Source organism: Oreochromis aureus, linkage group 11 (assembly GCF_013358895.1).
Source record: "Oreochromis aureus strain Israel breed Guangdong linkage group 11, ZZ_aureus, whole genome shotgun sequence".
Classification (NCBI taxonomy): Eukaryota; Metazoa; Chordata; class Actinopteri; order Cichliformes; family Cichlidae; genus Oreochromis; species Oreochromis aureus.
The window spans coordinates 5717175-5741208 of NC_052952.1; the positions used below are offsets into that span (position 1 = coordinate 5717175).

At 41.5% G+C, this 24034-nt stretch overlaps 1 protein-coding gene across 3 annotated transcripts in view; it reads right to left on the reverse strand.

Annotated features, from left to right (window-relative positions):
- Nucleotides 1–24034, reverse strand: part of LOC116315277 (vacuolar protein sorting-associated protein 13B) — a 298439-nt gene that overhangs the window by 61396 nt on the left and 213009 nt on the right. For all 3 annotated transcript variants that reach the window (XM_039619055.1, XM_039619054.1, XM_031733531.2), the window contains 4 exons: nt 19559–19954; nt 7155–7357; nt 5718–5934; nt 4003–4187 (listed from right to left, as the gene is read on the reverse strand). In XM_039619055.1, the coding sequence (XP_039474989.1) occupies nt 4003–4187; nt 5718–5934; nt 7155–7357; nt 19559–19954 (1001 nt within the window). The remainder of the gene's footprint in view (nt 1–4002; nt 4188–5717; nt 5935–7154; nt 7358–19558; nt 19955–24034) is intronic.

Genomic DNA, 24034 nt, shown 5'->3' on the forward strand with positions numbered 1-24034 from the left:
AGAGGAACACCTGCTTATGATTCAGAGAACTGACCACACGTAACAAGAAGGTGACAATGAGTCACCTTTCTCTCTTATCATCGGTTCATCACTTCGGCACTCTACAGGTGGGAACCTGTGGATGCTCCATTAGGGATCAGTTGCTTTTCAGCGTCAAGAGACCCCCCCAACCAACCACCAAATTCTGACATTGCTCCCCTTCAACCGTACGTAAAAACAGCTCGGGCAGCAATTTGACTTTGAGTAATGGAAGGAGGTTTGAATTCCCCCTCCGAGATACTGGAACCAGTTGGGAAACCACAACTATTTAAATGCAGGAAATCTTGATTTTATAAAATGTTAATATGATCTGCTCTGGGGACAAGCGAGCAGCAAGGCTCAGAGCAGGAGCCCCCCCCCCCTTCATTTATTCAGAAGAGTAGGGGAAAATGGGGAAGGACCAAAGGAAAGGAGCAAGGGGGGAGTGTGACAAAAGGAGAATGGAGAGAGAGGAGGAGGCAGAAAATGATTGGGGGTGGGGTGGGGGTTAGTGAGGAAAACCGATCGGAAAACCTATTTTTATTTGTTTACATACAGTCCTTCATCCACCTGCTAATATGTTTAAAAAAAAAAAAAGAATTACAAAAAACTACTTCATAAATGACAGAGAGGAATAAACACACAGCTTAATGCTGACTATCACTCGCCCTTAACTACTTATTTCTTTTCTTTCCCTATGCCTCTCACTTTCCATTTCTCAAAATCTATCAGCCTCCATCTCTGCGTGGCCACATGGTAATTTTAGAGGCCTGAGAAATTATGACTGCCTTCTTTCTCTCCTTCTCCCTCTCTCTCTCGCTCTTCAGTCTTGATGTAAAGTAAATGAAATTCCTTTGGAATACAAACTAAGCCATTACTGTGTTTTGGATTTTTATGGCTGCATTTCCGTTCCCTTCAGCTGGACTTTCTTTCTGGTCCTGGGAGGAATTAAAAAAGAGAATTAAACGAGACTGCTGATGTTTCCTAAAAGGGAACGCGTTACCATTATGTCACTGGGGCTAAAATTAATCAAACCTTGGACTGCAATAACTTTGGCTGATGACCAAGAACTTCAGTTAAAATAACAACCGTAAATGTAATTTATCTGTAAACAGATATCCAATATCTTAGAATTACTTTCACATCTAGTTTAGTAACAACATATTTAGCAGTGTTCAAAAACGTACTGGAATAGCGTTTAACACCGAATTGAAATCAGTTTGAACAAACAAACAAACAAACACATTGCGTGTTATGTCCTACATTTATACTATTACCAGCAGCCAGACCCATTGCTCTATGAACATGCTGCAGCATCGTTTACATGGATAACACAAAAACAGCAGAGAGACTCATTGCTTACTTTTTGATCCTTTACAGCTGGCTCAACAGTTTTACAAGTTCTACTCCTTTCTAATAGAAACCAAGACAACTAATTTTGCACAATGTGCTTTATAGATTTCTCTAACTTGTCAAATGCAATGGCTTCAATTGCTTTTCTCTACAGATGCTGCATCAAATCCCCACATGAAGGAGATTTAACAACAGTTGTGTGCTTGGGGCCTCCTCTTTTCACCACTATCCCTGCAGTAGTCTCAACACCTGATTCCTTTTAACAGACTTGTCAGAAGAGATAGGACCATGCCATATGACAGGGGAAGAGGAGCAGAGTGGAAGATGTGGAAACCATATGTTCATCAACCACTGGTTCCATAACTCCTGCTGTGTAATACACACAACTCTAATATACATGTCTGTAGTCACAGGCATTATCTTTTATGTACTGGCACAGACATATGTAGTAATGCAGACGTAAATGCATACTCCTTACTGACATCTGATATACTACTTTCCTAGTGGCTCACAACACATTGTGAATCAGTGTTATTTGTGTAAATGTGATCTGAAAATGCATTTTCTGTGCACAGGACACATATGTGTAATAATAACACGTATTATATTGCAGAGTATACATCAGGAAGGAGGTACAGTTCATTTTTGCCTGCCTCGCATTTCCACCAGCTGCTAAATAATCAACATCCTCTTCCTTGGAGTAGAGAAAGTGTAGCATTGTCACACAGATCCTCTCACACTGAGGCTTCTGTAGGCATTATCAGAACTGCAAAAGACACCACCCCTCTCTATGGTCATATATATATTTCTTTAACCCCCTTTCACTCTCTTTCCCTCAATATTCTTTCCTATTCCTCCACCCACAATAACCCCTCCCCCCAATCCCAACTCTATCATCACATCTTCCTCCAACTCTCTCTCCTCTACACACATCAGCTCCCTCTTATTCTCTATTGTAACTCAATATGTGGCCAATCAGCTCGAGGGTTTGCTCAGGAGTTTTGCTCATTACAGACTTTACAGCTGTGGGGCCTCGCTGAAAGTCAGACATGTGCAGCACCTTCCAAAATCTTTTCTCTCCTGGGCCGGTACACATAAACAGACAGAAGACAAAATCTGTACTGTAGGTGAAATGTCTATGGGAGTTCAGGAAAGAATGTGAAAGATAAAGAGAGGAGATGGGGAGATGAGAAACCTATGCTGCAGCTGGAGAAAAATAGGAGAAGGAAAAGACGAGGGCAATCCAACCCCAAAGCTTCAAACTGAATAAAAAAAGCTAAAAGCCAGTTGGGAATTATTTTGTCATAGTAAAACTTTTTACACTTACAATGTTATAGCCATCATGAAGTAATGCTAAACTGTTGTTACAATAATGTAATCTTTGATCAGCTGTCTGTATTTATGTACTTGACCCATCCTTGCATCATATTTTGAGAATCTAGTGGTAGATCATTTATCAGTCGCTATACAGCTGCTTCTCAGTCACACAATTGAATTTAAAACCACAATAACAAGGCCATTCAAATAAAATCAGACCAAACACAGATGGCTTTGACTGGGCTAAGAAGAGAGGGTGACAAAACATGTTTTGCATGTTCTGTTCCCACAGATTCAATTCCTAAAGGAATGGTCAAAAAATATAAATCCAAGCGACTGTTGCAATGACACTATCAGGCAAAGTCACTGAAAAATTTCTGTTTCAAGAAAAAAAAGAGAATATGGAGGAGGATGCAAAAGAACACAATTTGGGATGAATCTTTCCTTTAAGAATGAAAAGTTGGAAAGAGAAGATGGGGAAAGAGAGGATGGGGAAATGAGTGATAGGAGGAAAAGTGGGATGTCCTGTCCCCCACTGAGGCCCCGAAGGCTCGGTAGCTGCTGCACCCTGCCAAAATATAACCTCATCTGTGCTTTGAGACACCTGGCTATTCACACCAGAGCATGCACGATGACTTCCACAGCTGTCTGACCATGTATTACATGTTTGGAAAGACAGCAGGGGTCTCTGTCATTCAATAACATGCAGTGTATAGGAGTTCTCATGACTCATGTCAAGGGAATTACAACGGCCCCCCCCGGTCCAGCTCTACGACGCTTTATTTCCCTTTTAGCGCAGGTGATGTTAAGCAAAGACTACTGGCAGAGGTATGTGGATTCTCTTCTAATCTTGCATCTTAGTAGCTGACTATAGCATCTGCAAAATGAGCTGGACCATAGATTGGTTAATGCATTACTGTTCTTTGCTTTTTTGGAGTTTTGGAGTAAAGGCAGACACATACGACATATACTCTCTATATACTATGGAAGGGACATAACATAACATAACATAAGATGGACGGCTATGAAAAGAGAATGCAAATGCTAAGTGCCTTATACCGCATTCTCTCTAATGGCCACCAGAGGGTAAAGCCTGTAGTTGAAAAAATATATAATTTCTGGTCCTGTAAAAGTCTCTAGGAAAATGTCCCTTGCACAGACCTCTGTGAAAAACCTTTTCTGGTGGGTTTGTGGGCTCATTGAATGCCTATTTTGAAAATTTTGGTTATTCTAAGTATTACGCAAAAGGCTACCTTTTTGATTGACAACGTTACTCGTCAGATCTGGTTTCAAACCCCGGGCGTCAATTTCTACCTGCAGGACATCTCCCAGGTCTGCAGTGCTGATCTCAGGGTCTTCTGTGGTGTTGAAAGGAACAGGTGTTATCCTGACAAAGGTAAGGACACGAGGTTCTGGGTATCTCCACAACATCACCCCTGGGGTATCGTCTGTCTCGCTGTAAAACACCACCTCATGTGGACCTGGCAGTCTCTGTGAAGCTGCGAGGAAAGAAAACAAAACAGGATTTTATTTAATTTGTCAGTGATTTTCTGTTGTGGTTATACTTTAGAGCAAGACTTACAGACTTAAAAGAGAAAACACATGACGAGTACCAGAAAAAAAGTGGCAGAACTAAAACAGCAAAAAGTAAACAAGGGGCAGAAAAGGATTCTGGGGCAAAAACCCACTGATACACTGAATTGAACAGAAATCTGGTTTAATTATAAGAGCTTAACTGGCCTCTTTCCCCCCTGAGATATAGGTTAAAAAAAGCGTTCTTTGCACTTTTTCTCCTTTTGGTTCAAAGGGACTATATTTAACTTGCATCCATGTTTTGTGTAGCAATGTTTTTATGGTTATTTGTACTATGGTATCTGAAACTACCAAAACAATTTTGCCTCAGAAATTGCTGTGGATGTTTCCATGCTTTCTGAGTGTTTATATGCATAAGGAGCCCTTCATAAACATAGTGGCTAAGTAAACATTTTTGCTATTGAGTAAACGGCCATTGATTGAACCACGCCAAGCACCTGCAAAAGCTGGAGAACGCTGGATCTAAACCTCTGAGTGGTGTTTTGACTCACTTTGTGGCTGCTGCTTGGGATTCAAGTCCTTTGGAAAAATGTTTATTTAAAAAAAAACAGTCAAGCAGAGAATTTCTGCTTTGTTTGGTCCCAGGGCTTCACAAGTTGAAACTTTTGGTTTTGTATAAAACCATTTCTTGTCTGTGCCCTCTTAGAGGTGGACAGCATATTGTTCTTCAACAAAAAGGGCAGATGAAAGAACAGGCAGATACATTCATGAGGTTTTGCTTTCATTTCTGTTTGGTTGAACTGAGAGAAAGTGGGTTAGAGACTCATTCTGCCCTCGTTTCCACCAAGTTTTCATTTACTCTTCCTGTCCATCTACCCCATCTATCCCTGTCAGACCTGGGGAGCGGCACTTCCTGGTCTCTTTGCTCTGGGGCCCAGTTGGACAACATGTTGCAGACAGATTGTCCTCTTGGTTCTAGTTCACTACTGTACTTTTTTTCTGCTTCAGCCAGAATATTAAATGCATCAAAGACCAGTTGAACAGTGCAACAAACAAAGACTCAACCACAGCTGACAGAGTGGACGGTTGGTCTACAGCCAGAGAGAAGTTTGATCCTCTGTGTATAATGTTGCTGTGTGTGTCTAAAGGACAGCGCACACAAAGCACAAAGAGAGGGAATAAACACCATGTTACTCAGAGTGGAAACAGGCAGACATGTCTGATGAAACTTCTTTTCACACAGGGCTTTGATCTGACTTTGATTTAAGTCGATGTGTATCTTAAGTGACATCTCACTTTGTCACAAAAGCTCTTTTTTTTAGTTTGTCCAACTCACTTACACGAATATATGAATAAACAGCCATCGTTATTGTTTATCCTATGGACCGAAACTTATCAAGAAACAATTACTACTATTATTATTACATTTCAATCTCTGTTCTATGAGCCGCACATCATCTCTGCATCAGATCAGCATACAGCACATTGACATTCACCTGAGTCCTGGATATACTGAAAACGTCCTGTGCGTAAGTCATCTGAGCTGTGCTCTGTCCGAGGAGAGGGAGAGCCTGGAGACGGAGGTGGCTGGGTGTGGCAGGCCTTGCCTTTAGCACAGCTTTCAGCTGAATCCCCTTTCTGCAGGTGGAGGTAGGCACGGAGGTGCTCCTCTATCAGCTTCAGGCAGTTCAGGTGTTCCTGGCCCCAAAAGACCTGTTGTTGGGACAGAACAAAAAAGGTGAGATGACTGGGAGCAAGGATTAAAAGAGTAAAAGAGGAGCATAAGGAGCTCCAAATGGGGAAAAGTCAAAAAAAGTTAAATAACAGATGGGCATGAGGATAAAGCTACATGTTACAGACTTCTGGCTCTTTCTTGAAAAGCTGCATCAACACTTTCTTTTCCAAAACAGGAAGAGAAGGAGTCAGGATTACCCTCATCATCACCCATTCACAACCTTACCAACATTACCCAACACAACCTTACGTCTTCCTCACTTATCCGCGGCATTCCCCTTCCTCTGTTCCATCAAAGCAAGTCTGCCTGGGGTTTGGACCAAGGACCAGGAATCTCTGAGTCAAAAACTCTTCACACATGGAGCTGCCCGGCTGCTCGGCCGCCGCTCACTAGCTTGCAAGGGTGGGTTATGACTAAACTCTTAAAAACAGGAAAATTTGGGGATTTTTTTTTTCCCCCCCAAGTTTTCGGAAAGAGAGCACGAAAAGAAGGAATCTGAGGGAATTCCGGTGGTTTTCGAACAGCACTTGATTAAAACACCACAAATGCCAATATTTGCAGAGGGAAATGTATGATTACGTATTAAGTGTTGAGTTGCGAGTGATGTTTCTGTTTGTGGGCACGCAATAAGAGCATTAGAGAATCACTGAATAAAAGAGGTCAGGGGGTTCCCCCTGAGCGAGTAATGTGGAATAATACACTTGTAATAATGTGCTCAGTCAGTCACATTGAAGAGGGACTTTTCAGTGTGGGCATTATGTAACTTGTGACAGGAAAAAAGCCACACATATTCTCCCCTACTTCCCAGCCTCTATTAATAGCTTTTTAATATTCCACCACTTAACCAGCAGATATGACTCAAATGTACAGTGAAATTACAGCATGTAATTTCTACTGTCATCACTTCACTCCAAAGAGGACAGAAGCCATGGTGAATTAAAAAGGAATATCAGATTCAAGAGGAGTATTCAGATTGTGAGAAGCTATGATGTGAGTGGGTGTCAGCATATACATGCTGTATAGTTTAATTTGGAAACCAATGACAGTTTAGCGGATGTTTTAGTGGGCGGTAGGTCTACCTTGAGATTAAGACTGGTGTTGAGCAGGAAGAACCTCATTAAAACATTTACAAAGCATTCTTCAGAGAGACTCATTTCCATCAACTATCGCTGTGCCTGATAATAAATCCTATACGAACCTGCAGAAGGCCTCCCTTCAGGTCCAGTAGCAGTTTGGGGGGGCCGGGCTCGGGTCCAGGGCTGCCACTGTGGCGACACCAACGAGCCTCTAAGGAACCGCTGCAGGAAAATGGTCCCAACAGGACACGGCTTCGCTCCTTTAGTCCAGTTCTCACCAACACATCTTTTACCTCGAGCAGCACAGAGGCGGCCTGAATGGCATCTTGGAACACAAAAGAAGTAGCAATAAATGTCATGCATAGCACAGGGCAGAACTAAAGAGAGAAAACAGAAGGTAAAGGATAAATGGTTTGTGGGTAAAATAGAAGCAGGCGCTCAGTAATTCTACAATGGAAAAATGGACAAATGGGAAAAAGTCGAAAATCAATCCTGGTTTCAAAGTGAAATATCGATACCTCTAACGATGTATAAAAACTAACACTGTTCATTTGCAACTGGGCCAGACGAAATTAAAAGACATAAACAACTGAACCTCAAATATCAGCTGCACAAATGCTTGGCTCTATGTTTTTGCACTGGTCAATTACAACAGTCTGGCACTGTGATAACAGAGCAGCAAAACATACAGTGCAGTTACACCAACCACATCCTCCTGGATATTGTGCTCGCCTGATGTTAATGGCATAAATACTTGGCTCTCTGGGGACGGAAACAACATTACTCTTCGCTCAGAACAGGCATATGTAAATGCCTTGGACCTCGTGTTTTGTGTGCAGATAACCAGCAAAACTATATTCAGTGTTAAGCCACCAGAAACACTGGAATTAGACAACATCTGGGTGTAAAATGTACAACACAGAAACATTAGTTAATATGATGGGGCTCCATGAGTTCATTTCATGGACAGAGGGACACTGGGGTATTTGAAATAGTCAAACTAATCTGAAACTGCATATCTTTGTCTTTATATTGTAAATTGCTGAAGTAAAAGGTTTAGCAGACACGTTACAATGAGAGAAAAGCCAAACACCTACTCATCCTGTAAGCCCCAAAGGTAGCAAAAGCCCCAGCTTAATAAGGAAAGCTTGAAACATCATCTGTCCTTTCCATTAAAACTGAGATGCATCATTGTGGTCACAGGCTCTCCTGAACTTGTAGTTTTGCTGCCATAACTCACTATACATGACAACTAGCTGTTGATGTGGGAGGGCTGATCTGGTCAGTTATAGCTACAGCGGTGGCAGCCCATTTGGAAACCTCAACACTGGATGACTAATAATGCCCGGAGAAGTGGTTCTTCAAACATGTCTTTTAACTCGAGAAATTCTCACTCCAGCTGACTTGGCTGTTAGTCTGGGAAAGTCAAAGAAAGCAACACCTGTTTCTGCGTCTAGCAGGAAAACAGTTTGTGAACTTTGTCAGGCTGTTTTATATTTCTTCAAAAATCTGACCTAAAACACCATCCTTTTTTCACACAACAGCCAAAAAAAGAAGGAATACAATTAATGAAATGACATAAAAATATTACTCAGTCATTTATCTGTTAAGGAAAATGACCCAGTATTACACATCTCTGTGGAAAAGTCTAAGAAACTCTAGTATTAGCATTAGATTTTATGGTAAAATCTGAGATGGGAATTTTTAATCGGTGGGAGAACAATCAGGTGTGAGTGGGCGCTATGAACGGGACTTTGAGGAAGTTGAATCATAGCACAAACACAGGAGAACTCTGAGGACTTCAAAAAAAAAAAAAAAATTGTCAATGGTTCGCCAGGCTGGAAAAGGTTACACGACGTTCTCTGAAGAGTGTGGAATCCACTGATCCACAGTCAGACAACATGTGTACAAATGAAGGTAATTCCAGAGCATCGTTACCCTTCACAGGCATGATCAACCATGCCAAGAGTGATGTGGGAGATCATACAGAAATCCCTGGTGGCTTCTAAGTTACTAAAAGTCTCTCTTGCACTAGCTACTGTGAAAGGTCACCAATGCAGCATCAATGAGGAACACAAACCAATGAGGAAACCAAAGCTCTCCAAACAACACTGCTCCCCACTTGCAATTCACTAATGATAATTAGGACACCCCAGAAGGCTGTCCTGTATAAAAGATAGCGTTTTTTGTTTAAATGAGAAGCCTCAAGTTTGATAAAAAGGAAACACCGCACTGCAGCATAGCAACCAAATTCTATCTGTGGAACAAAGAGGGATGGGGTTTGATTTGGGCCTGTTTACTGGATCTGGGCCAGGATGGCTCACCATCATTGATGGAGCAATTATCTCAGAAGAAAGTGGGTCATGCAGAAATGTGATGCTTAGCAACAAAATGGTAATAGAGGATGAAAATGAGGCGTTGGAAAAGCAAAATCAAAGTCCTGACCTTAATCCAACAGTTCATGGGAGAAAACCCAATGATGTTTTGCCCATTCGATTTGGCTAATGTTGCTCAAAGTGGTGTTCAGGACTGATCGGGAGAAAGGTTTAGCTGCAGTTATGAAAGAAATTGAAAGCACGTCTTCATGCTTCAAGATATTTTACATTTTAGCAATAAGGAATTCAACCCAGAACTCAGTGGTTCAAAACTGGCCATAGGTGCCAATGTAGGACAAGATCTGGGAACTGTGAAGGAAATATGATTCATATCATTTTCACACTCAAACAGTTCAGTGAGCCCTCAGGTCCCGTGATCAGGGACACCATTATCATGGAAGACACCAATCCCATTAAGTCTAAACATATGATAAAGGCAGTCAGAACAAATGTGCATTGAACTGCAGTGATACCTCTTTTTAAGGAAACAAGCAGACATGTAGCAAAAAGGTCAAACATTCATGATTTACCTCTATGATACTATAAGCTGTTTAAAACATGGTAAACCCTTTGTTAACTCAGAATTAGCACCCAGAAATAACATCAGCGTAAGTATGTAGAAAAAAACCGCACTGTGCATGACATGATGTGTATGGAGCAGATGGCAAATTACACAGTGTTTGGATTGGCAAGCTACACTATCGATATTTTTCCATAAAAACCGCACCAAAAATAAAACTTTTTATTCCTTATATTTGAAAGCTTTAGGTAAAGACTGCCTAGTTGGAGCTTGCGGTTCACTTGGGGTAAAGCAGGATAAATGGGGTTTGAAGGAGAGATGGAAAGGCATATGAATTGGGGGACTGGGGGAGGAGGTGACAAATGAGGAGATGAATAGATATAGACACGGATGGTGGGAAAGAGTGTGGAGACGTGAACAGAGAATATGAGAGTGAAAGTGAGCTATGATGTGATGAAGATATGACACACAAGGATACTCAAATCTTTCCAGGCTTGGTCAACTGACTAAGGAACATCTTATTCAACATTAAAGTGCAATAACACAACATGGGGTTGCAAAGAAAGACAACTTCTATTGCATAAGACAATCTGGGTTAAAAGTTAAACTGGGATGACTCATTTCTTTCAGGAAAGACATTGTTGATACAAGTTGGCAGCTTACCTGGTAATATCTCCTGGTGCCGTAGCACAGACAGAGCTTGGATATTACTTACTCAACTGTGGACAATGGGTTTATTTTCATGGCTACGATTTATTGCACAGTTCAAGGGAACTCCCAAACTGGCTTGTTAAGATGAAAATCTTTCATGAACACTTATGTACAAAAGCACATTTAGGTTAAGTGCAGTCACACGTAGGCGCATTTAGCAAAGTAGAGCCGAATGCCTACATCCATACAGATGTAAATCCAGACGTTTACCATGCACACCCAGGTGAACAAGTGCAAATAAATACACACACATGCACATAGCCGCACGCACAGAGTGTGTAGCAAAGCATTTCCTCCCGTCTCACCATGCGTCATTTACAGCCCGGTTGACCGCAGCATCCTGGTGTTAAAGCCAGCAGCAGCAGCAGCAGCCAACACTTTCAATAATCAGCCTAATTGGGAGTGGTTTTAATGAGGGGGAATCCCTTTCTTTCTCCATCGCTAACTCTGTTCTTGCTTTCATGCTGAATAATAGTCAGAAGCACATTTCTTCAGCCTGTTTCCATCCTTGCCTTTGCTCTTTATGACCATATTACCACTATGTAGGTTTGCCTCCAGAGACAGCAGACAGCCCAAAGACATTACACAACCGGACTGTGAAGTTCTGCCATAAGAAGGAGCTAACATCTTTCAATACTGGTGAGATGATCTGAAATATGGGCTTTGTATAGCATATATGCAATATATTTATAAATGATGAGTATTAAACACACAGACAAAAACAAACAGTGACACATTGGGCAAAGAAAAAGACTAAGAGGAGAAGAGAGAAGTAAGAACTTGATTAATAAGGAAGTAAATATAGGTGCACAGGCAGCTGTTTGCCCTGTCTCTAAGACAGGGCTGGTAAGAGAGGTGATCAATAAGGCCAGTGGACAGATGTCAGTGAATCACCTCTGCCTGTTGTACACATACAGTACATCATGGTTACGAACAGGGGAAAACAAATTAAGAAGTTGAGTAATACTTTTTTTCCTTCACATCTAAAATAATATGCCGTCTGGTTATTTATTAATTTTGAATAAATAAACAATTGAGCCCTAATTAACTATACACATAGCAGTGGTCTTTATATGTCCCCTTAGGTAACTGCTAGAAAAAACAGAGCTGTAAAAAAGCTGTAACAAGTGAGGAACAAATACACAGCTACAGTACATGGATGCATGTATATGAATAACTGTGTAATTGTGTTAAATTATTAGAATGGAGTCAAAATAATAAACAAAACCCATTGAGAATTAACTTGGATTTCTGTACCTAATGCTTTCACTGCTAGTAGATTAGTAAACTAGTGCACACGCACACACACACACACACACACACACATATCTACTGCAGGCAAATGCACAACCTATGACACTTGAGGAACCAAGTGGGTGGTGGGGAAAAGGTTGGGTAGAAATCTTCCTGAAGTGAAATACATCTCTGGCAAACATTAGATAGATTAGATAGGATCGGAGACTGATTTACCATGTTGGTTTCTCCCTGGCAGCCGTTATCTGACCACTGCCTGGCTGATTTATACTCAGCGACGTGCTGGTATCAATTAGAAGAAACCTAAAGGAGTCATTACATAACCAGGAGAGGCCCCTGAAGACCTTCTGGGATGGTAAGAGTAATAGGAGTAATATACTGTCACTCACCACAGAAATACACTACTCACTCACCACAAGACCACTATAGGACACTAGAGGAAACTGGTTTTGTAGCAGGGGACGCTATCGGCCAAAATAGCTCAGTGCAAAAAGCTGCATGTCAGCCAAGCCATTACAAATAGAGTAAATATGGGTTCAATGAGAGCTGCAAGCCGTAAGCAGATCATGTATGCAAGATATGCATTAATTCCGACACTAAATGTAATTTCTCATAAGAACACTACATATGAAGCTAAGTCTATGTGCTACATACACAGAATGTCTTTTTCCCAAAAAAGTGGAATTTTTATTCCATGATGTTCTTTTAGCCAGCCTAAGGCTGGGTTCTGACAAATTATCAGGTTTTAAGCTGCCTTTGAGAAATCTTTTTCAAACAGCTTCGGGCTCCGTATGGATGTTTTCAAATGTAACTCAATAAGAAATGCCTCTTTTTCTCTGGCTACTCCAATGGTATGTATCCATTTGTGTGTGTGTGTATGTGTGTGTTGGCTGGATATGTACAGAAGTAGAACAAAAAAAAAGAATTGTGTGGCAAACTAGTGGCGAGTAATAAAAGATATAAAGCAACAACTGTATGAATAATAATTTACCTTATTCATGAAGATGTACACTTGCTTTCTCTTACAGTCACTTAGTCTATCTTTGTCTATAACCGAAAAATTTTAAATGTATCACTAACACCTGGGCACTGTTTTGATCGAGAGACAGAGTATACATTAAAAAACACTCGTAGAAAGTACTACAAAAGAGCTTTTTAAGAGAGTAACGGTACTTTCTTACTAGGCTTTATTAGGAAAGTACTTTTTCTCTCTAGTAAGCTAGAGGAGCTTGCTTTGAACCAAACACTTTTTACAGTCCCTGTTGGAAGGTTTCAAAGTTTTGATGGTAGTAAAATACTTTTACCTGTAGAAAAGTACAAGTATCAACATGTGTGTACAAAAGCAGGCACATTACATGATAAGCCGGTGGACTCAGAAATCAAGGTGTTAATGATGCCTTATTAAACTAATATCACCTAAATATTGAACTTTTACATTTAATGTCAATAACAATGTAAGAGCAGCATTAAGCAGAAATGTGAGGTAAATACCTGAACAGACCGGACCCCTCTTCCTCACGTCTTCTCTGTGACATAGTATTTCTGTTATTAATGTGCTGAAAATAATTTATTAGTATAGCGAGCGTGCCAAATCACAGCAGATAAATATAAATCTTTTCTTGGCTTGGCTTAACTCAGCTGCTCTTTCCTGACCACTGAAGCAGAAATAATGTGATAGATGGAAGAGAGTGGCTTTCTTTCAGCAGAGTAAACAAACTGACATGATCATAATTCAAAGATTGGCCAAAGAAACAAAATAAAACTTGAACTGAAAGATAAAGAAAGGACATAAATAAATAATGGGTAGCTTTCGCTTTGTTCCACAATAAGAATTTTTCATTTACAAGTGCGCTGGAGTAAAAAGCAGGGAAGAAGAACCCGGAGGTCCACACAAGTAAGGGACTGAGAGCAAAACTTTGCCTGTATGTGCAAAAATAAAGCACGCTATAGGAACAGGGTCTGCGGACGTGTGGGTGTGTGCATTCTTAGGAAATCAGGGGCACTCTATGAGCAGTCAGAGAGCTGAGAGATTAGGGAGGGTCTTGTTTCATGGAGCCCAAGACATCTGTTCTCTCTCTTTTGCACACCTCCTTTCTTTCTTTCATTGAACTACAAATGCCCCCCTACCTTGGGGAGTGGTGATTCGTGGATGGAGGGAGGAATGCAGGGCTTCCACTTGCTTTTCATTAACACAGGATCTGGTAACACACCTCACTGTCAACCTAATCCCCTCTCTCTCCATCTTGTCCCCTGGCAGAGAGGGGGTTGCCAAGACCAGGTACAGAGCCCCAGATGTTGCGTGGATGATGAAGACAGGGTAGGATAGGGTGAGCGCAATGACAAATATTGGGGAGATCTTGCACTGGACACAGTGTGGCCTCCCTGTCCTCTCTTATATATGTCTACATGTGCCTTATGCCTCTCTCTTATGGTCTTATGTGCTAACTATCTTCTCAGTGAGTATTTCTCCTTTTCCCAGTCACAATCCATTTCCAACAAGCTCTTTTGTCAACTCCCTTGTTCCTGATTTAATTAATCTGCTTTAACTTTATTCTCCCTCTATTACTTTATCCTCAACACCCCTTGCTTCTCTTCTTTCGCAACTTCTCCCTCCCACTTCCTCCCTCTCCCGTTTCTCCTTACACACACAGGCCTCAACGTGAGGTCTGCTCAGGATTTGCTCCATCAGTCTTAGCCTGCCACGGAGGACCAGCACAGCAACAACAGCAGCAACAGTAGTAATACATACTGTAGAAGCAGTCGCACTACATTCTCCTGTCTTACATCTCTCATGTTCAGCTACTCCCAGGGGGGTCATTCCTGCTGACTTATTGTGGCAGCTCAAAGGCTCAACCTTACAGAATGGGAATCCCAACCTTTATCTTTGGAAAATTCCAAGGTATTCGCTTTCCAAGGCACAGAGTAGGCCAGAGTGGTGAGTGATGGAGGCAGTGCAGCTAAGGCTAAAAGTCAGCAGATACATCTAATGTCACTAGTGATCAGTCTGTGTAATTGGAGACAGTTTGTCTCCTTTCAGTGGCAACAAATCTGGAAACGCTATGTGAAGAAACCCATGGGGAAAAGAGCCGTGTGTGTTGTGATCTATAAGTGTGCTTAAGTTGTCAAATAAACAAAAAGAAAAAAAATCCGCATGCAACTGGGTGAGATAAACATGTTATTCAGAAGGGTAACTTCAGAAGTTTGCTTTAATGTCTTACCCCATATAAACAAGAGGCTCTTTACAAGCATTTAGTGCCACGTAAACTTCCCAAGTCTTACTCAAATCATGGCTCAGCATGTGCTCTGAGAAAAGGCGCTGAAATGAAATATCACAGTCCTTAATGAGATCTGTACAGAGGATCTAAGATGTCTCAGGTATTTCACAAAGCACTCAGATATGATGTAAGAGGAGTTGAGTAAAATGTCTGCCGTACATGATGACAGCATTAGTTTTATGGCAGTTGTTATAATGTCTTGTTCGGAACAGACGCGCATGAGGTTATGTTTTTCGAAGCGTAACAACAACCAGTATTTCAAGACGTTTAGAGCCAAACTGAGGATGAATAACCCAGTGGATGTCAATAAACACCAGTGGTCCTGATCCCCATATTTTTTATTTGCATCAAGTCAGGCTCTAATGGCTCTAGAGCAACAGTGGCTTGCTTTCAGTGTGCTGGTAATTGTGGAGAAAACAATACCCATGAAAAGACAGTTCACGGCAAATCAATCTGTACTTCCTATGTTTACAGTAAACAAATCAAAGAACTATTATGAACAAATCTCTTGAAACGTATTACCGACTGCAAAAGAAAGTAATAACTATAAATAGTAGAGTCATTCGAAAGCACAGTGAGTGGGACGGGATTAGCTTTCATACTAGCGCTATTGTCTCTAAACTGGTTTTTTTCCACTGCCTTGCACACACAGTTTCAACTGTGTTTATCAAAGTCAACACATCAAAGATGGATGAAAGCTGAAAGCTGGTGAAAATCAGTTCAGGGCAGCACTGCTGAGTATTGTGTCACCGTGCAGTTATGCAGATTCGAGTAAACAAAGTGCAAATTGTTTGAGGTTTTAATTAACATTTTTGACAATCATTTTATCTGAAGTAACCCTATATAACAACATCTGTAAAACAGATGCAGGCACTTAGGGAGCCTTGTTTCAGCTTGTCCTCGTTCTTCTGCAGCCCCAGTAAACAGAGGACGTGCCGCTCATCGGCACAGAGGTAAAAAAAAAAAACATCTACCTGAACGATAATGAGAAAGTCTTCCTCTTCATCTCAAGCACGTCGCATGCCATCTCCTCCCCTCATCCCCCCCACCTATTTTATCCTTCTGTTTCCATCTACTGTCCAATTTAGAAGACATGCCAAGAAACAGCAAAAGTGAAAAACAAACTAAAAATCCCTCATCATCTGTTATAGTGCGCCGGCTCACACCCAGCTGCACAAAGAAATTGGAAGCTCTTTAATTTACATTAGCATTAGCGGTTCTGATTGTCATAATGGAAACACTATGAAGCCTCCTGGATAATAGTCAGTGTTGATGAAGGCAGGGTTTGGTTTTAGCACAAAAACAAACATCTTGCCCTCAAACACATTCATACAAAACTGCGTGAAAAAACTGTCTTGCTCATGTCCAAATGCACACATACCCACGTAATCAAATACACCCAGTCCTACAACTTTAGACCCAAGACTAACACAAACATCTCACTTCACAGTTTACTGTCAAACCCTGCTGTTGGCAGATGAGGACTTTGCTAGCACATGTAAAAAACAACAATATTCCAAATAATAATAGAAGCAACAGTGCGATCTGATTCCCAGTGTTCATCACTGGGAGTAAATGACAGAATGTAAAACCTTCCAAACAGGCAAAGACATCATACAACAAACATGGAAAGAAAATACTTTCACTATTGGTATGCGGTGACATAGTGATCAATAGATATACGGAAGGTACAACTCATAAAGAGGCACACACTCACTAAAAAAGTGGTTTAGGCTTTTGCTGTTGAATTAAACATATTGCAGAGTAAACATGTTACATTTCAGGCATATTTTTTAATTTGAAGGAATAAAAAATGTAAGTGAGGTGAGCACATGAATGAACAATCTGTTCTACACTACATTTTGTATAGGATATCTGGAGCACTTTGCAACTGTACTGTATTTTCAAGGTGCCTGGATTCATTGCTCTCTTGCCCCAAATGCTGAGTTCGGGTACTAGACAAATGACACGCCACAGAAAAGCATGTACATTTAGTACAGAGTATTACAGACTCTTAAATTTTGGTTACTTCTGCCAAACAGGGTGAAGTCATGACAGATGTTTCCAACGTAGCTCCACCTGTTTCAAGAATTTCCTTGAAGCAAGTAGCCATATCTTGAAATATAGCAGAATGAGATGGATCACATCACGAGTTTGATGTTTTTCAGTTTTCACAAAAAGAACATGTAACAATGAGTCATTTAAGGTCCAAGCCCACTTTTAGCAATCTGCAAAATAATGACTCACAGTTCTGTTTTCCTACTTAACTTCTATGTTCACAATGTAAACTGTGCTTAGGCAATACCATTAAACTGCTACCCATTAGCTTTCCTTCAAACATCAATTGCTATTCCACTATGAGAAGCACCTTATAGTGTCACCAGTCACAGAAGCTCCATTATCAACAAGTCTGTCTAAAACAGACCAATCACTTCAACGACACAGGATTCCCCAGCTCCCTTTCCAATAGCCTCTGGCCCCAAACCACACATTCTTGTTTTCTTCCTGGTAAGATCACTAGAGCTCCTCAGCAGTCTTGGACAAGGATTATTAATTTAACTAGTCACAGGTGCTACTGTCAATCTAGTCCCTAATTGTTGTTTTTTTGGTTTCAGGATTAGTTGTTTTTATGCTGTAATTATATTTTCCTTACAAAAATTAATTTGCTTCTTGAATTGTTGCAGCTAGTACATCCAGTGAGCTTGTTTTTGTGTAGCCGTTTTGCTAGCTGTCAAAGTTGAGCATTAGTGGTTCTGACTACTGGTAGATCCTCACAGGGAAATGCCACTCTCGATAAGGTTAAGGAATTCGTGCAGGTTGACCATCTTAGGGAAAAGTTCCCGTCACCTCTGCATCGCCTGTATGCACCATCGCTAACAGATTCCATCTCTTGTGAGCATTGCCATGTAATGATACGAAGAACACTGTAGCACTGTTTGCAAGTGTCGGTAGCCTCAAAAGCAAATTGCTGCTTTTCCAACACTGTGGCAAAGCCCAGTGACAAACCCAACTCAGCTGACACTAGCTGGGTGGACATGTTCGAAGACTCAGAGGCCAAATTTCTTTGTCTTTCCAAACCGCTCCTCGACTCCAGAGAGGAACGAGGAGAAGAAGTTGAGCTTGTTGATGGATCCCCTCAGAGACAATAGCGATGAGGATGAGGAGGATTCTATTCTCCCTCTGCCCAGTGATGTATCACCTTCACATCATCTCCCACCTAAACCATCGATTCACATTCACATCAGGGAGCCAGCCTTCCCAAGTAACATGGTATGTTTGAAAGCCTCCATGTACTAATATGGTCACCCTGATCTCAGCTTATTAGGCTGAATTGTTTCAGGACATAAGCCTCCCACTGGATGACTACAACTTGGGAGAAGATATGTGTTGTTATTAAGCTTATTCTCTGGGTTTCTGGGTTGCAATGTAGGACTATGGCTGTATCATAGGCCTGGCCATAGTAGGAGATAAATCGCTGTAGTTCAATCTCTCCAGCCTGCTTGACAAACAAGTCAATATGGATTCCCCATATGAGCTTTCACATGCTAAGGAGTTGTTTAGGGGCTGCAGTAACCACTGTGCAAGGTAGTGAATTGAGGAAGAAGCATGGTGATGCTTTTGACCTTTGCCTTCCCCACAAAGTCACACCGTAAGAACCACTGCCGGCCTTCCCGCTCTTCACAACAACAGAGTGCAATGTAGACTTCAACAAAGTAGGCTTTAGGGGCCTGGAGACTACTTTCCAGCCCCCTGAGCAGCAGGTGTCCTACTGGTCACAGACACAAGAGTATTACAGTAAAACGTCTTTAACTGCCGTTGTCACCACCCCTGCTGCTGCATCAAGCCATCATCCCTTCCTCTGGAGGGAAACAAATGACACACAATATATGAACTGTGGTTGCTGCCAGAGGCACAGCAGGCAGCGCTCATGAAGATCCATGCCCTGAGGGCTCGATGGATTGTTTATTGTTCCTTCCTCCCCCAAAGAAGAAGCGTGAGGAAGCTGCATCGTTCTACTCTAAGCTGTGTAACAGCTAACAATGGTTTCCCCATTCATAGTCAAAGAAGAGCACAAGTTCCCTCATTGTTTCCTGATTTATTCACCTCCCTTCAACAGTTTGTGGGATCAGTTCAGTGACAGAGAGAGAGGTGTGTGGTTCAAAACAGAAAATCACTTTGAAAGACTTTTCCAAATTCTAGAAGTCATTAGTCCATCTTAGACAAGTTGAAATGCGCTTCCCATCATAAGATACCTTGCTTAGATATTAGAGCATAGGGGTTACCCTGGTAACCAAACATTACATGCACGATTCACTGCTGGTCCCTCTGGTTCCTGTTCAGGTGACCTGTAATTAACCCCCCCCCCAAAACCAAAAAACAGGTTTACTCACCTTCTATCCTAGACCCTGACTTCAGGTTCAGACTTCCTGCCATGGCTGACACTGATACTGTCATGCTGGGCCTCATTGGATGAGCGTCAGTCTCCATAACCACTAAAATCTGGGCAGTCCGAAGAGAAACCTTGTGGAAGGTGAGTGCCAGCGCCCCAACACTGCTGGCTTTACCCAGGGCTGAGGCCTGATGCTGTTTGTCTGCACGAGGAGGAAAGGCCCTGTGAAGTGTCTTTGCAGGGGAAGAATGAGGGGTGGAGGAAGCAGACGGTGGTTTACTTGAGCTGTCCCATGTATAGTTTGGTAGGATTTTATTCAGGTAAGCTTTGGCCTGCTCCAGCTTTGCCAAAGTGGGACTGATTTTCAGGGGACGTGACAGCTCCATGTTCAGTTCAGCTGTGGAGAGAAAAAAAAAAAAACAGATGAGAGACAACAAAGCAATAAATAAATAAATAAATAAAAAATGAAAGAGTATTAGTCAATCTGTGCTGTTAGCAAACTTTACAAACAACAACACCGTGCTTGTGCACATCCTGACTTGTATTTATGAAGTGATGAGTGATACAGAAAACTGGGCTGGAAGCAGAGAGAGCAAAGTCTTTGAGCAGGTAATAAAAACATAACTTATTAGTCAGAAAAAACAAAAATGCATCATGATGGAAACAGACTAACTACATCTCTGTGAGGTTCTGTGTGTTTTGTTTGCATATAGACACACACACACACACACACAGCTCGAGATGTGGATGTATGTATGCGGTGACTCCCAAGCTAGGCGAGTGGCATATACATCGGGCATCTGTCCAGAACAGAGCTCCTGGGAACAGCTAAGATACACACACACACACACATCTATATGTATATATATATATATACATATATATATATATATATATATTATATATATATAGTAACAATTTAGGCTTGTCCAATTGTAGAGCAGGGCCCTTAAACTATGTCAAAATGGGAACTAAAATTGAATAAATTCACTATTGGCTGTGGTTTTTGGTTTTTAAAACCTGCTGTTGAAATTTGGAAAAACATCATAAATTGGATAAAATCCATTTGGGGGCTTTAAGACAAGGCAGGCTTCATCAATGTCCCACTGAGCAGATTTTCAGCTATCTGACCCATGGGATACTAAATGGTGCTGTGTCTCATAAATCAAACTTTTCTCTTCTTCTAATCACTCAACTTTGCATGCAAACTGTTAAAAGGACAGCTGGGTCCAGTCTCAAACTCTTTCTTCTCCTCGTCTTAGATGGACACATATGCACGCACAAATTCCTGATTGTCTCGTTGTAACATCCTAACGTGACACTGCGGAATAGCAGAAGAGAATGTTTTCTTCGTGCCAGCCGCGTAAATCTGAGACCACTCTCTCCTGTTCAATCTCTCTCTCACTCTCTGGTGCTCTGCAGCCTTCAAACACTTGACTGGAATTTACAGAGACACATGAATTAACTCAATGCCGTTTTACACCACTTCCATTATCCCATTTTTCCACTTGCTCATGATGATGGGAGAGGGAAGCAAAAAAAAAAAAAAACCCAAAAAACCAGTGCAGCTGTTTTTCATGGTCTCATCAAGGCCCCAGTGTTTACAGCCTTTTAAGGGTTTTAGGCCCCCTGTCTACCTCCTCTCCAGGTAAGAGCACTAAATGACATGAGCGGGAACACTGCCAAGAGTGAAAGGCCAAAACACACACACACACACACACACACTGAATCTGCCTTCAGGATACTTTCTCTTTTAATTCAGCGGAAGTAAAGCACATGGTCAAATGGAAGGATAACTGCAGAGACGAGCTGGAGGAAGGATAGGTGGAATTTGCTGTGCAATGTAGCTTATCATTTCCACTTGACTTATCACCAGGAAACTTTACAGCGGTGAAATAAATAGCTGTACGCAGCTGTTCATCCAGGTTCCTCTGTTCCCTTCCCCATGTTACTTCACCAATCCATTTTCTCCCCGTCTGTTTCATGTAACCCATCTTCCTGCTTCTTCTCTCTTGCTCAGTCATTTCTATCTTTTACTCTTCCTCCACCCACAACCTAATCAACCCATCCCCGTAATCAAGTAAAGATGTCCCCGATCAACCAGCCAGAGCCAGTGCCATGGCCTGGCTCCCGGCACATGGAGACCTGGTACTCATTATCATTGTACTCACTCCCAAAGTTCCTTTCTACACCCTACCGGTCCTATCCCTCCACCAATGGCAGATCTGAAGTGATGGCAAGGTATTTCGATTTTTTTCACTAATCTTAAACTCACCAACTCAAACTGAGTAGTGCAAGTCGATACGGCTAACTATAACCCAAAGACTTTTTAGACTGGAACTCATGGTTATAGTTATCCTTCTTGCATGTAAGGCCCATGTCTGAAATAAGGTACTAACCTTTTAAATAACGATGATCGATAAAATATTCCACTAAACTGTGCATTAACTGTATATACTTTTAAAGAAAAGTTAGATTTTTAAGAAAAGTGAATAAATTCCCTCCTGCTCATAACCAGGATGTCATAATGTATACACGGTATATTAAACCTATAGCAACACAGTTGAATATTTATTGTTAAATATTAAATTTCCATTTCTATATTTAAGCATTCCTTAAGGAACGGTGGGAAAAAGAGTAAGTTTCCTCCTTTTTATAGTGTGAAATGATTACAGGCCACTGCTATCTATTGGGGTTTAGTACTGTGAAGAGACAGCCACAGCATCTGTACAGCCTCCTGTGTTTTTTGCAAAAGTTTATCAAATTTCCACATATCGAACACAATCCAAAGTGTGTTTTTTTCTTTTCTAGAGCTGATCATCTGTGAGAAACAGAGACAGATGTAGGAACATGTGATTTCACTAGGCAAAGATGATATAAAAAGAGGAAACTTTAAACTCAAGAGGAAAAGAAAGGCTTTTAGGTTTTACAGACTAAAGTGTAAATTCTATATTTATGGATTAAGATGTGACATCCGATAAAGTCTTCCCTCAACTATATATACTGTAAAGTGAAGGAAAAACATAAATGTCACTCTTATTTTAAACTGTCAGCAGCGTGCCAGCAGGGGCCATGGGTGACTGGGATTTTTTTTTTTTTTAAAGGCAAGAAATATAAATATTGAAAGACATGTGGTGAAACCTTTGTCACCAAGCAGGGGCACTGAAAAAAGTACATTAACAGCAATGAGATTTACATATACGAATGATTTAGCTGAAAACACTCTGACGTTTTCCCCGAATGTAACAAATATTTTAAACTGGCGACTGTCAGTAGAAGGCTTGTGCAAAGAGCAAACGTCCAGCCTGAAGGCTGAAAGGTGGTGCTCGCATACTTTTAAATAACAGGCCTTAATGTGAACAGGCTGCGGGGACTCACAGACTGGCCCTTCTCAGGTGTCAGCCTCTATTAGCACAGGAGAAAGTGGAAGATCAAGGTCTAACAGAGGTATACACACACGCACAAACACACACAGACCCCTCTGCAAAGTAGTGTGGGAGATCAAATACATTTATTACCCAGGTTACTGTGGCTTTTTGGTGAGGTCACGCGTGATGCTGTCCCCACTTTGAACCTGGCGTTGGTATATGTGATTATGCGTAACCACCAGAAACATTGTTTTCATTCCCACACCCTCCCCTCTGAATTCTCTAGCTGACTTTCATGCTTGACACTTGACAGTGGAAAGCCTGTGTCTGACACAGGTGGCAATGTGTCAAATTACGCGGGACCTGTATGTGAAGGGCATGTGTTTCGTTCTGGGTTCGGAAGGGCAAACAATATTTTGGGGGGTACCTGTTGATTCCCAACATTACAAAAAAGTCACTCAGATGACTTGAATTAGAGAGGTTGTGGATGTTATTGGTGGTTCGGAGGGGCACACCCTTGTATACAGTAAATGACAACATTTCTACAAACTCTGGTTTGACAGAAACCAGGGACAGAGAGCAGTGTTTCCAATTTGTTCAAGCTAATCTATCACCTGCTCCTTCTTTACAGAGGAAAGGCGGATCTCGACTTCGAGTGGTAGCAGTTATGATTCTGGACATGACTAACAAAAAATGAGCAGGGAGGGAAAGTATGCGTATTTGTGTGCTCACTGGTTGCTGCTCGAGTTGAAAAAAAAAAACCGATCCACTCAGGACTTTATCATCTATGTCTCTGCTGGTCAAGCCTTGAACTCAAGTAGTTCTGAAAAGGCTGACGTTCTGTAAGCATCGGCATTAGTTATGTTTATGTGAGCGTGCGCGTGTATGTGATGAGCGGCTGCTGAGTGGGGGTCAATGCTGAAACACCATCCAGTTTACAGTACACATGTTACAAGTGTTTCCCACTCAGCATCCTTGGGAGGGCCGCTTTGATTGGTCTTGCTGAATAAATGCTGCTGAAATTGCGAGCATATTGCTGTAAACACACAGCAAGATGTGGCCTCACGGCTGTCTTCTCTCCGTCTGTGCTGGGCTGAGATAAATTAAAT